The 15,103-nt window shown below is 40.4% G+C and overlaps 1 protein-coding gene across 1 annotated transcript in view; it reads left to right on the top strand.

Annotated features, from left to right (window-relative positions):
• The window catches only part of LOC308467673 (putative helicase senataxin), a gene marked incomplete at its 3' end in the record, with an annotated part of 142,182 nt that overhangs the window by 71,229 nt on the left and 55,850 nt on the right, over positions 1-15,103 (top strand). Inside the window, exon 7 of the mRNA XM_080989392.1 lies at positions 3,385-3,556. Within this exon, the coding sequence (XP_080845518.1) occupies positions 3,385-3,556 (172 nt within the window). The remainder of the gene's footprint in view (positions 1-3,384; positions 3,557-15,103) is intronic.

Below are 15,103 nucleotides of genomic sequence, written 5' to 3'. Positions count from 1 at the left end.
ATTAACAATAAAAATATCGCAATCAAAAGATAAACTAAGCAAATTTTTGCAGTCAGGCAACAGCTTGATCACCTGCAGTAGGCAGCATGGAAGACTTGCAGGGGTTACAAGTTGCCCATGAATTCAGCATCAAGTCAGTTCTCCACCCCATTATATGTATTATAATTATATTATACATTATATGGAAAGGAAATATTTATTACAATTTATCCATCCAATCTCCTGTGTGTGGGTTAAGCAGAGTATTAAAACCCCGTATTTGGCAGCAAAATGTAGAAGCTTTGGAACTAGGCTGCAAAACCTTATCTCTTCTGAGCAATTCCAGCTTATAAACTGTCTTCCCTTTGGTTTCCCTCTTAAAAAAAGAATAGGGTAACAACTTATAATCTTATAAAGTAAACTTAAAATATAGTGTCTACTTACTTAACAGTCTTGCATTGGATCACAGGAATGAGTGAGTCTTTTTGTTGTTGTTTTTGCTGACTGTATAGAGCTTCTCCATCTTTGGCTGCAGAGAATATAATCAATCTGGTTTCGATGCTGCCCATCTGGTGATGTCCACGTGTAGAGTCGTCTCTTGTGTTGTTGGAAAAGCTTGTTTGTGATGACCAGCTTGTTCTCTTGGCAGAACTCTATTAGCCTTTGCCCTGCTTCGTTTTGATCTCCAAGGCCAAACTTGCCAGTTGTTCCTTTTATCTCTTGATTCCCTACTTTAGCATTCCAATCCCCTATAATGAGAAGAACATCCTTCTTTGGTGTCACTTCTATAAGGTGTTGTAAGTCTTCATAGAATTGCTCAATTTCAGTTTCTTCAGCACCAGTAGTTGGTGCATAAACTTGGATTACTGTGATGTTAAAAGGTCTGCCTTGGATTCGTATCGAGATCATTCTATCATTTTTGAGATTGCATCCCAGTACAGCTTTTGCCACTCTTTTGTTGACTATGAGGGCCACTCCATTTCTTTTACGGGATTCTTGCCCACAGTAGTAGATATGATGGTCATCCAAACTGAATTCGCCCATTCCCGTCCTTTTTAGTTCACTGATGCCCAGGATGTCAATATTTATTCTTGCCATCTCATTTTTGACCACATCCAACTTACCCAGGTTCATGGTTCTTACATTCCAGGTTCCTATGCAATACTTTTCTTTACAGCATTGGACTTTCCTTTCGCTTCCAGGCATATCCGCAACTGAGCGTCCTTTCGGCTTTGGCCCAGCCGCTTCATCAGCTCTGAATCTACTTGTACTTGTCCTCCGCTCTTCCTCAGTAGCATGTTGGACGCCTTCCGACCTGAGGCGCTCATCTTCCAGCATCATAGCTTTTATATGCCTGTTGTCTTTGTCCATGGAGTTTTCTTGGCAGGGATACTGGAGTGGCTTGCCGGTTCCTGCTCCAGGTGGATCACGTTTGGTCAAACCTGTCCACTATGACCTGTTCATCTTGGGTGCCCTGCTTGGCATAGTTCATAGCTTCTCTGAGTTATTCAAGCCCCTTCGCCACGGCAAGGCAGTGATCCATGAAGGGGGAGTCTTTTTAGATGAGTGTAAAAAGCCTAGGACACACATTTTCACTGCCTTCTAATGGCTATGGTGGCTGATTTACCAGAAGTAATGTATTTAGAAGTAATGTATTTAGAATTCACCTCTATACCACCTCTGTTTGTAACCCAGGTGAGGGACCACCTTTTAAATAAACCTCTGGCACTTGGTAAGTGTGGATAAGCCCCAAGGAGCAGAAATCAATTTGGTTGCACCTTCTTCAGATTGATTTAATTAATTTCTGCAACTCTCATCTTGCTTTATTGGCCGAGGAAGCCGGCGTACAGCTTCCGGGTCATGTGGCCAGCATGACTAAGCCGCTTCTGGCGAACCAGAGCAGCACACGGAAACGCCGTTTACCTTCCCGCCGGAGCGGTACCTATTTATCTACTTGCACTTTGACGTGCTTTCAAACTGCTAGGTGGGCAGGAGCAGGGACCGAGCAACGGGAGCTCACCCTGTCGCGGGGATTTAAGAATATTGAGCTATAAGATCATAAAAATAAGACAAAAATTAAGCAGAAGTAATAAATATTTAAAGAACCGGAAGGGGAAGTTGAGGGAAGTCATGAGGAAGGTTTTTGTGTGTGTGTTTTTTATATGACAAATGTTACATTGTGTTATTTGGTTGAATATAAAATTGAAAAATCCAATAAAATTTATTTTAAAAAACCAGCATCATTGACCATATTACATGTATGGGAAACAAAACAGCTTTGACCATATCATTGCAAAAGTGTTTTACACAATAAAATGAACAAGGGCTCTGAGACGTATTTTGTTTTTATTAAATAATCAATAAAACTTATTTTTTTAAATACATCAGATGACATTGTAACATCAGAGGGTACAATTTTAACTATTCTCACGAATGTGTGAGTTATTTCAGGCTCAAAGAGACCTTAAACCTGTCCAAAAAAGTAATATTTTTTTTTTTGTAAAAAAAAAACTTCAAAATCAATTTATTTTATAACCACAAAAAACGCCCTCCTTATTTTTACAGCATAATAAGTACATGGTTAGCCCATTCTACAACAAAAGTATGATACACGTGTTAGTTGTGGTTTGTGCGCTATGGCTTATTGAACATACCGGGAATAAAATGACAAAAATTCACTTTGAATGGTTGGTGACCTTTTTCTGTGGCACCTAATACCATTTTTATACCTTATTTTGAAAGAGACCACAATTAGCTTTATTTTGATACCAAAATAAGCCCAATCGGTTGAAAAATAAGCGAAACAGGAGTTTTTTTCTAAACTGACACAGAAATTGCATTAGCCTAAATTGCACAAAAATTGAAATTTTCAAAAAATTCTCCTGTGCCCAATTTTGGACCAAAAAATCTTTAAAAATTTATTTGAGGTTATCTCATAGTGGTGATGGCTTGTGAATGCTCTTTGCAATAAGTACCTCTGATCACTCAGAGATCAGATCACTCTGATCACTCAATCGCCACTTCCTGCCCACCTCCCTCTGCCTGTTCCTGCTCCTCCCTGGCATTCTCCGGCAGTACCATGACACATAAAAAAACCTGAAGAAAATCTGAGTCGTGAGAGCACGGTCAAATATTAAAATCAGGTGATTTGTGATTTGGCGTGGAATGATCCTCGGTTGAAATTCAACCTGATGGAGCCTTCCAAAGAACTCGTTCACTTATTTTTTGGAAGTTTTGGTTGGTCTGGATAAAAGGTGTTGCCTGATACTGGATTTTTACATTTTTTCTCTTGTACCCAACAAGTTTTTCTTTACTGTTTTTAAATTTACATGTTTTTATTGTCTTCTAAGTGCTATTTCCCATCTAAGCATGTTTTGATTTGTTTTTTTTTGTTTGTTTTTTTAGATGAAAGCATCAATCCTTTCTGGCCTGCGCTCCACTGTTTCATGGTGATCCTGGATAAGCTTGGGTCTAAAGTATGGGGACAGGTCATTGATCCAATCCAGGCATTTCAAACTATTGTCAACAATGCGAGCTATCAGAAAGCAAGAGAGACTATTCGCCAAAGTTGCATCAGGTTGGTCCTTTATCCTTTTATTATTATTTTTAAAATACAGCAGTTTGCACATTCTCTTTTCACAGAGGTAAATAATTCAGGTAAAATCCCAGTTAGCTGGAAGTATACAATTGTGGTCCCAATTTACAAGAAAGGACAACCTATAGATCTTGGCAACTATAGGCTAATTAGTTTGCTTTCCATAATGGGGAAATTATATGCCCATTTCATTTGCTTTAAATTAGCAACATTTCTTGAGGATAATAACATAACCTCTGAAGCCAAGGCTGCTTTCCGTACGAAGTACTCAACATCTGACCACTGTCTTGTGCTGTCACACCTAGCAGAGAAATATACTAGGACCACTCCAAGGCCATTTATATATGGCCTTTATGGACCTAAAATCTGCCTTTGACGCCATCCCTAGATCCAAATTATGGTCAAAGTTGTATTCAGTGATGGAGGACAAGAGACTCCTATACCTTATAAAAGCCTTATATAGTGATAGCAACATGTAGGTTGCTGGGGCAACTCTCTAACAAAATCACAATGTTAAGAGGGGTCAGATAGGATTGTATTCTGCCCCCCCCATTGTTTAATCTTTTTAGAAATGACTTAGAGGAAGTCTTAATGGGGCCAGAAGGACACTGTCCAAAGATGGGGGCAAGAAGCACCCCACTTCTGTTTGATTTGTATCTGAATAGAATGTGAAGTCTTTTTCAGTTGGATTTCTCACTCTCCATATGTCTGACAGGTCAAAAAAAACCTTTGGTAATCTGCCAGCATTCATTACTTTCTGTGTCTGTGTTTTATCCATAAGCGTTGATGCAACTCCATTCAGGTCCCCCATCAAAATCAATTTATAATCCAAATAGTCCAGAAGTCTTGTTTCCAAGTTCTTAAAAAATTCTGCTTTGCCATCATTTGGTGCATAAATTCCCAACAGCAAATATTTTTCGCCTTGTGCATTGATTTCTACTGCAATATATCTTCCCTCCTCTTTGAACATCATTTTGGGATTCCATTTTTCTTTCATGTAAACGACCACTCCTCTTTTCTTCACTTTGTCAGATGAAATGAATTCTTGACCAAGTCTCTTATTCTGAAGGACTTTTCTGTGTAATCTAGTAACATGAGTTTCTTGCAAACAAATTATGTCCAAATTCTGTTTTGCTAACACATGGTATACTTGGTTCCTTTTTGGTCGTGAGTTCAAACCATTAACATTCCATGAATATATTCTCAATACCATCTTAAACTATTCAGGAGATCCTGCGCCTGCCCCTGGCGTCTGCTCACTTTCCAATCCCAGACCCTTGGCATTTTTTTCCAGGAACCTTGTTTTTTCTTCGACGGTCCTAATTCTTTGTTTCCTTCCTTGAAATTTAAAGGAGAGGCCTTCTGGAAATTCCCACCTAAAAAAGATGTTCTTCCTTCTCAGAGTTCCAGCCAAGTCTGCGTAGTTATTCCTTAGGTTCAAAAAATGCTTTGGAATCTCCTTAAACAAAACAATTGGCTTATCTTTAATCTTCAAGCTTTTTTTGTAATGTAGACCCAATGTCAATCCTTAAGATTATCTTGTTCCAATTGGGGTGCGCCTCTTACTCTCAGTGGATTCTCCCGTTCCTTCATCTGTAAAAAAGCAATTGCATTGAGGGCATCCTGTTGAATCTTCTCCACGTCAGGCACTCTCACTGTTTCCAATTCCTTCAGTCTTGTTTCGTGGGCAGCAACTTCCTCCCTGACCTCTTGAATGCCTTTTTTCACATCTACAAATTCTTGTTTCAACTCCTGTACAGTCTGCTGAGTTCCTCTCACACCTGCTCTTATGTCTGTTAACATTTGCATCACCGACTCTTCAAAAGTTGGTGCTTTAGAAGGTCTTCTATCTTTACTTTTACTTTTCTCAGACTTATCTACCCCATTAGCCATAGCTATTCCATAGCTATTCCAAAGTTTCAAGGTCAGCTCACCCAGTCAGAGTCCACCAGGTTTTTAGTGCGCAGGCAGCAGCAGGCAGCCCAACAGCTTCCCTCTTTCAAAGTCTTATTCTCTTTCCTTATTTTATTTTATTTTATTGGAACCACAAAATTAGTTCAAACAGTTCAAGGAGGGTAAAAGAAACTCTGTGTGCTATTTTAACAATCTCAGATAGCAGCAGTTACTTTGTAATCCCCAAAGAGGAAAACGAAAGTTGAATGTATCTGCTCCCTTTGTGACATAATAATGGAGTCTAGCCTTCCCCTGCCGGGAGAACCGCTTCTAAAAAGAAAGAGTCTAATCCACTGTCAAGTCTATCTCAAGCAGGGTCTCAAATCAATCAAATTCTCCCCCCTTCCCCCTGCAGAAAGAGGGGTTTGACATATTTCCTTGGAAGTTTTGACAGGTCTTTTAAAGTTACGGCTTTGGTCAGCGGTAACTGCTTTCACTTTTACTTCAGCGGAAAGGGATTGACCTCCGTAATTTAAATCCCTTTCGTTCCAATTAACTGTCCAAATTAAAATCTTTTTTACTCACAATTGTCCAATCCTTGATAATTTGGTCGGAGAAATTGGTCGCTCACAATTGCCGGACTTGGAGCTTCGCGCTATGAAGAAAGTGAGTAAATTCCACAGTACCCGCGTCTCCAACCCCGCTCGCTCTCGGGGCTCTTATTAGAGCTTACCGGGGAGCAGAGGAGTCACTAAGGGTACCTGCCAGAACACCAGGTCCTCAGAAAGCCCGATCTGAGGTTTTTTGGGGGCTCCGCGACACTCTCGCGGTCGCCCCAATCTTCAAAACGCTGGGGCTCTTTCTTCCGAAAGAGCTCCCGTCCACCATTAATCGCGCGGCCAACCAGAAGCCTTTTCTTTTTTTTCCTTATTATTTACTGAAATTTTATTGATGTTAGCTGCCCTGAGCCCGGCTCTGGCCGGGGAGGGCAGGGTATAAATAAAATTTATTACTATTATTATATCATTTGCTATCTGTACTCCTAGCTCTTTACTCCATTTTTGTCTTTCATATTCTAAATCGTATTTCTTCCTGTTAAGTAAAGTTTTATATAGGGCAAGTGTAGGATTTTTTGTTTTTGTTGCAGAGATTAAATCTTGTAACAGCATGGGTGTTTCCGATGCTGCTATAGCATCAGGGCCAAACTGCTTTTCCAACATATGTTTCAATTGGATATATTGCCAGTGTATTTCACTGGTTAATCCATACTTTACCTGCAAAGTCTTATATTCCACAAATTTGTAGTTCTCATCAATTAATTGATTCAGTGTCAAAATACCTTTTTCATCCAGTTTTGCCAAATTATTACAGTGGTACCTTGGGTTAGGAACTTAATTTGTTCTGGAGGTCCGTTCTTAACCTGAAACTGTTCTTAACCTGTGGTACCACTTTAGCTAATGGGGCGTCCCGCTGCCGCCACACGATTTCTGTTCTCATCCTGAAGCAAAGTTCTTAACCAGAAGTACTATTTCTGGGTCAGCGGAGTCTGTAACCTGAAGCGTCTGTAACCCGAGGTACCACTGTACTTGATTTCCAATTTTTAGTTTTGGGTTGGCCCATATTGTTAATTTCTCATGCTGGTAAGGGTCATCCTTAGTATTTTTATATACGTTCATCCAAATTTTTATGGGTGCTTTAATAGTCTCCAGATTAATGGGATATTTCTTATAGTTGTAGCTGAGATTGGTCCACCCCACAAGAGATTCAATGAAACTATATTTGAGAGTAGCCCAACTGGGATTCCTGCTTGCTCTCCAACAATTTGTCTTGCTCAGCAGGTAGGCCTGGTGATATAATTCCAGATTTGGGAGTCCAAAACCACCTTCCTTAGTTGGAAGTTGCATTTTATGTAATGATATTTTTGGCGGCTTTGTACCCCACAGGCACAATCTAAATATTTGATTTATTTTTTGAAAATATAAGTTGGGAATATATATTGGTAATCCTCTAAGAATGTATAAAAGCTTTGGAACAATAGTCATTTTGAGGACATTAACCTTTCCTCAAAGGGAAAGGTTTGGAGGTCCCCACCTTTCAATATCAAAATAAATTTATTTTATAATTTGATTCAAATGTAATTTTACAATTTGGTTAACATCTGATGAAATCATTATGCCCAAATATTTAATAAAGTCTTTGCACATCCAAAATTGATGGTTTTTATACAATGTAGCCTATTTGTATACAATGCCCTATTGGCAAAATCTCTGATTTTGTCCAATTTATGGAATAGCCCAATATTCAGCCAAAGGTTTTTATTTTCTCCATAATTATTGGAATTGTATCTTCTGGTTTTGTAATAAATAGAAGGTTGTCATCTGCAAATAATACAATTTTGTAATTTTCTTTGTTGTGTTTTACCTCCTTGATACGCTCATCTTGAATTATGACTCTTGTTAGTGGTTCCAGGCATAGATTAAATAGTAACGGAGACAGAGGGCATCCTTGTCTTGTTCCTTGTTTTAGATTAATCACATTAGATATTCTACCATTTGTAACAGTCCGAGATGTTGGATTTTTCTAAATCATTTTAATCCAGTTACAGTATTCTGTAGGGAAGGCAAATTTACATAACACGATCCCTATGAATTCTTTATAGATTCTATCGAAAGCCTTTTCTGCATCTAGTGACATTATCATAAACTCCTCTTGCTCTTTAAATTTATCAAATCTATTGTTAATCTTACATTATCTGTGGCTTGTCTTGTTTTTATAAAACCTGTTTGATTATTAAGTACCAAGTCTTGGATGACTTTTTGTAATTTTTCAGCCAGTATTGCATTCAGAATCTTTGCATCGACATTCATTAATGAAATTGGTCTGTAATTTGCACATTCAGTGGGGTCTTTGTTAGGTTTTGGTATAATTATTATTAAAGCTTCATTAAATGTTGCAGCATAGACACCTTTATACCTCATAAACTCATATTGTTTCCTCATAAACTTCTAGAAGTCTGGGGACTAATAAATTTTTGAATATTTTATACTATTCTATAGGGAAACCATCTGGTCCAGGTGATTTTCCATTACCCATTGTTTCTATTTCATTATCAATATCAGGGGGGCTGATAGCATATCTTTGTGATATTCTTCAATGGTTGGTAGTTTAATATCCTGAAAAAAGTTTTCCACCTCATCCTCTGGTATATTTTCTGGCCCTTCATATAGCTTTTTGTAGAATTTTAAAAAATTGTTATTTATATCTGTTGATGAGGTCGCTGTGATTTTCCCCCCCTTTCTTATTAAAGGCATTATTTGGTTCATTTTCTTCTGCTTTAGATGATTAGCTAGAATTTTTGTCGGTCTTTCTCCCTGTTCCCAATATGTTTGTCTTAGACATAATAAGCTGAACTCAATTTTTTGAGCTAGTATATTATTCAGTTCTAGTGTTTGTTGTTGTATTCTTTCATATGTAACCCTAGACGGGTTATTTGCCATATTGCCCCATAATGTTTTAAAAGTTTTTTTTAGGTTATTTTCTTTTAATTTTTGCATCTTGACCTTGTTGGCAGAGAAAGATATTTTCTTCCCTCTGATATAAGCTTTGTAGCCTTCCCATTCCTTCAGTCTTGGCGTTAATGATTTGGAGTTATTTTTAAAATATATTTGCGTATCTTGCGTTATATATTGAATGAAGTTTTTATCATTTAGTAATGATATATTAAGATACCATCTCCTCATACCTTCCTGGGTATTGGATAGATTACATTCCAATATTACTGCTGAGTGATCAGCTATAATGGGAATATCAATGTCACATCGGCTAGTAAAGGAGTGTAGTGATGCTGATGTTAAAAAAAAAATCAATTCTGTGCTGGGTATTGTGAATTCCTGCAAAATATGTATAGGATTTTTCCTTAGGATGGTGTAGTCTCCATGAATCCACTAAATTCCAGTATATCATATAATAATTAATTCTCTCTCTCTAACCTTCGTCTTTTTTTTCCTAGCTGTAGAAGTGGCGTCCATCTGCGGGTCTAAAATTTCATTAAAGTCTCCACCAATTATCAGATACTGATGTGATAAAGAGCTTAATTTCTTAAAACAGTTGTGAATAAACTTAATGGTCATCAGTATTAGGGGCATAGACATCGACTATTGCTATTTCTATCCCTTCTGTTTTAATTACAGTTATTAAACACTGACCATCTTCCTCTCTTATTATAGCTTGCGTTTCATAAGACCAGCTGTAATGAGTATGGGTTGCTCGTGCGTAAGTTGCCGCCTCTCCTGGCTATGTTGCCTTGTTAAACCTTTCTGTCTGGACAGCCCTTCACTTCGTGGCTGCCTCAGTCGCTAGCAGAATCCGTCAGTGGGCGTTTCTTAAACCTTTTCCAACATAAAAGTTGTTTGACGCCAAGTCTCCTCCTACTCTCCCTGCGCGGAAGTCTTCTGCGCAGGGAGGGCGTGGGTAGCGGAGGACCCGTGCTCTCCCTGCTGGTGTCCAGTGAAGAGTCCTGGAGCCCTCTCGCCGATTCCCCCATCTGCCCCCCTTTATCCCTGGTGTTGCGCTGATTTGCTTCCCCATCTGCGGAGCTGCCTCTCTCCCTGCTGGGCCCTTCTCCAGCATCATTTGAGAGCCTTCCCTCCGCCTCTAGCTCCGATGTCAGTTCCCTGACACCAGCCTTTCCTAAATAGAATCGTGACTCCCTTTGCATTTTCATCTAGATTTGTTGAAAAAACTTCTTTTACCCATTGACTTTTCAAAGTTTGTGCCCCTTGTTCTGTCAAATGTGTTTCTTGTAATAGTCCTATATCAGCCTTTAATGACTGAAAATAGTTAAGTGTTAGGATCTGTTTTTTCCTTTCCTTTAATCCCTTGGCATCCATACCTATAATTCTCATATTATAAATTGCAGCTTTTATCTATAGGGTCTCTCATCCTCTATTTTTATCTTTGTCAAAGTTTTGGGAAGGCTTAGTATGAACCAAATATATTGCAAATTATTATCACTCTAATTAGAGACATCTATTAACCGTGCTTGTATTTAACATATGGATTGTGAAACAAAGTTAATTCACCTTCTTACATATCTAAATATATAGAGAGCAGATACTACCCGATCAATTTAATACACCCTGTAATTAAATTTTAAGTATTTCCAATCAAATAATTAGTATTTGAAAATATTCAAAGAGGGATAGAGAGAGAAAAGAGAGGAAACTAGGAAATAGCTCTAGCTACAAATAGGAAGAGTTCTGAAAAGGTAGGCACAAATATATACAAATGACCAACAATTTATAATAATAGTAACAGTACTAACGATAAAAAAGGAAAAAGAAAACTACTTAGTGTGAAATATTGCTCAGGGTAAAGGTCCTGCAGGCTTCCGTGGTTCATATCTGCTTTCCCCGGACCTCTGAGCACAGCAGAGTAAACACGGCGTATTTAGCCTTTTAGCCTTCTGCCCTCTGTGCTTGCCTTTAGTGTGCATAAATCAAAAGTCCAGTCAGCTTCTCTAATCTAGAAGCGTTTATTTACAGCAGTATAAATCATCATCCAGTGTCTGGTAAAAAGTACATCTCTGTTCCGTACAAAAAGGAATCCAGAATAACAGAACAAAGAAACAGATCCCGGATGTGTGACGTAGGATCTCTCCGCCCCCTCAGAAGGCAGGACATACGAACTGAGGTGTTTAACCCTGTAAGCTCAGGTTCTCCTCACACTTAGTACACTTAACAATAAAACACAAATAGATAACAAAAGAAAAAAAGAAAAAATGCATGACTTCCGCTCTGTAGAAGACGCAAACATTCACCCCTTCGAGCTCCTAATTTCACCAATATAATGGTTGGGAGCTTTTGACTTAGCACATAAGGATTTAAAGGAATTGTCGATTTGCTTCATTTCCCCCTTTTGATTATCAACTTACCGTATTTTTCGCTCTATAGGACGCACATTTTCCCCTCCAAAGATGAAGGGGAAATGTGTGTGCGTCCTATGGAGCGAATGCAGGCTCCTTGGCTCTGCGGCGACGCACCTGACCTGGAAGCCGGAGGAGGAACAGAAGGGTTTCCTTCTGTTCCTTCTCCAGCTTCGCTGAAGGGGCGCTGTGCCTTCTCCCTCTCTGCGCAGCGCCCCTTGAGCGACGCGGCTGTCATGCGAAGCCGGAGGAGGAAGAGAAGGGACAGGACGCGCCTGTCGTGGCTTCTGTCTTAGCCCTGCACAGCCTCTTCGGGCAGGGGAAGCCTTCATCCCGCTGCCCTGAAGAGGCTTGGCGCGGTTATCCCAGAAGCCAGAACAGCCACACGGTATCCCAGAAGCCAGATTCCTCTTGCTGTTCTGGCTTCTGGGATTCAGAATAATTTTTTCTTGTTTTCCTCCTCCCAAAACTAGGTGCGACCTATGATCCGGTGCACCCTATGGAGCGAAAAATACGGTATATACATAAGTAAACAACATATAATTACATGGTTTGAGACTTATTGAATGACAAATCAATATTTCCACGGCATTTCGACTTTAATAGTGGTATAAAACCAGTTGACTATTAACCTGAGGGTATATAGAATTCCACCATTATTAAATTACTAATATATCTAGAGTTTCATGGCTCTATGCCAAAGATACTTTGTTCAGATGGTGAGTCAACATGAGTTGGAGGTTCTTCAAGCAGAAAGGTCAGGTCAAAGAAGAGCTTCAAAATGGAGGGCATTACCCCACACCATTTTCAATTAGAGTAGGAGAAAAAGGAAAAGCCCCCCTACCCTTCACCATGGCTCTTTAGCCACAATTTATTGCTTGGAGGTAGGATATCGCATTATCATGGTTTTGAAAACGGCGCAGTTCATCATCTATCTTTAAGCAGAAAGTAGCTGGGAATATTGTAAAGTGTTGTATTTTTAATTCCCTTGCTAGTTTGTGAGCAGGAGCAAATAATCGTCTCTTTTCTGCCACCATTGGAACATAGTCCGGAAAAATAGAAATTATATTTCCCCTCCATTCAAGGGGTTTAGCATTCGACTTTTCCCGGAAAGTTTTAAGGATATAATCTCGCACCCTTGTGCACGCAAATTGAATTATTGTTATATATGTTTCCCCTCTTGCTTTCTTGGTTTTCAGTGGAAAACTTTTAACACCATTTATCTCCACCTTTAAATCCAGCTGTAGCTCCAGCATTTCCGTTAAACAGCTCTCTATATATTCAATTACCTGAATTCCTTCAGGAGGAAGGTTTTTAAGACCTAAAATTTTAAGGTTTTTCCTTCGATATCAGATTCCAACTGGAGTAAGCATTTGTCCATCAGGCTTTGTGTTGCAAATGATATTTCCTCCAAGACATTAACACGCTGTTCAAGTGTGTTCATATGAGATGTTAAAACTTGTAGATCTATTCTCATTTGTGATGTATCCTGTTTAATCGCTGACATTTCTGTCTTAAGCTCCCCAATGTCTTCTTTAATAGACCGTAATAAGTGAATCATCTCATGTGACTCTGACATTATTTGGCCTTCCTGCATTTCCGTTGCTCTTTTGTCAAAGCTTTTCTTTCTTTCTGTGGCTTTTGGGGAAGTTAGAGCTGATGCGTCTCGCTTTGTTTGTTTTGAGACTGTATTATTTTTTTGACATGCTCTTCTAGCCCTCAGCAAGCCCTCCGCGTCTTTTTGACGTTTGATATTGCCCAGCTGCTAAAATGCTGATAAGCTCAGATATAATTGTTCTTAAGTTCCCTCCAAAACCTTCCTCCAGTCCATAAATCCTTAAATAGGTTTTAATCACCTTTAATTTATACTTCTCCTTGCATTCACGCTGCGGAGCTTCTCAGCATGCCTGCTCACGCCTCCTTCCCAAGACCAGAATTCCTCAGGACCCCAGGGCATCCTGATCAAATTTGCAGATGACACCAAACAGGGAGGGGTGGCTAACACCCCAGAGGACAGGATCACACTTCAAAACGACCTTGACAGATTAGAGAACTGGGCAAAAACAAGATGAATTTTAACAGGGAGAAATGTAAAGTATTGCACTTGGGCAAAAAAAATGAGAGGCACAAATACAAGATGGGGGACACCTGGCTTGAGAGCAGTACATGTGAAAAGGATCTTGGTTGACCACAAACTTGACATGAGCCAACAGTGTGACGCGGCAGCTAAAAAAGCCAATGCAATTCTGGGCCTCATCAATAGGAGTATAGCATCTAGATCAAGGGAAGTAATAGTGCCACTGTATTCTGCTCTGGTCAGACCTCACCTGGAGTACTGTGTCCAGTTCTGGGCACCACAGTTCAAGAAGGACACTGACAAACTGGAACGTGTCCAGAGGAGGGCAACCAAAATGGTCAAAGGCCTGGAAACGATGCCTTATGAGGAACGGCTAAGGGAGCTGGGCATGTTTAGCCTGGAGAAGAGGAGGTTAAGGGGTGATATGATAGCCATGTTCAACTATATAAAAGGATGTCACATAGAGGAGGGAGAAAGGTTGTTTTCTGCTGCTCCAGAGAAGCGGACACGGAGCAATGGATCCAAACTACAAGAAAGAAGATTCCACCTAAACATTAGGAAGAACTTCCTGACAGTAAGAGCTGTTCGACAGTGGAATTTGCTGCCAAGGAGTGTGGTGGAGTCTCCTTCTTTGGAGGTCTTTAAGCAGAGGCTTGAGAACCATATGTCAGGAGTGCTCTGATGGTGTTTCCTGCTTGGCAGGGGGTTGGACTCGATGGCCCTTGTGGTCTCTTCCAACTCTATGATTCTATGATTCTATGATTCTGTGATTCTATGTCACCCCTTGTCTGCAGAGCCGGCAGCCTCTCACCCTTTTTCAAACACCCTCCCTTGTGGAGTGTTCCCTCAGACTCCTTTCCCCTCTCCTTGGGAGTTCTCCAGGCAGCTGCTGCTTGTGCCCCGGTCTTTGAGCTGCCCCCCTGCCCCAAAGAGAGATGCCTTCTCACACTGCCCCACAGAGGCCTGGGAAGTACCCCCCGGCTAGCTCCAGAGGCACCATTTGCCTGGGGAGCTTGTAGCCAGGGCTGCTGCAACAAACAGCTCTGCAAGCCTATGGGAGGCAGAGATGCGAGGGAGTGAAGGAAAGAGGGATAGAGGCCCATGTTGCTCTCTGCACCCCTGACCATCATCCAAGGCACCCCAGGGTGTCACAGCACATTGTTTGAAATCACTGCAGTAGACCAACATTGTTGTTGTTGTTTTGTCGTTTAGTCGTGTCCGACTCTTCGTGACCCCCTGGACCAGAGCACTCCAGGCACTCCTGTCTTCCACTGCCTCCCACAGTTTGGTCAAACTCATGTTAGTAGCTTTGAGAACACTGTCCAACCATCTCGTCCTCTGTCGTCCCCTTCTCCTTGTGCCCTCCATCTTTCCCAACATCAGGGTCTTTTCCAGGGAGTCTTCTCTTCTCATGAGGTGGCCAAAGTATTGGAGCCTCAGCTTCATGATCTGTCCTTCCAGTGACCACTCAGGGCTGATTTCCTTAAGAATGGATGCGTTTGATCTTCTTGCAGTCCATGGGACTCTCAAGAGTCTCCTCCAGCACCATAATTCAAAAGCATCAATTCTTCGGCGATCAGCCTTCTTTATGGTCCAGCTCTCACTTCCATACATCACTACTGGGAAAACCATAGCT

Source organism: Podarcis pityusensis (assembly GCF_964106645.2).
Source record: "Podarcis pityusensis genome assembly, chromosome: W".
NCBI classification, from domain to species: domain Eukaryota; kingdom Metazoa; phylum Chordata; class Lepidosauria; order Squamata; family Lacertidae; genus Podarcis; species Podarcis pityusensis.
The sequence above is the reverse complement of the archived record's forward strand: the minus strand, read 5'-3'. Positions and strand labels throughout refer to the sequence as shown.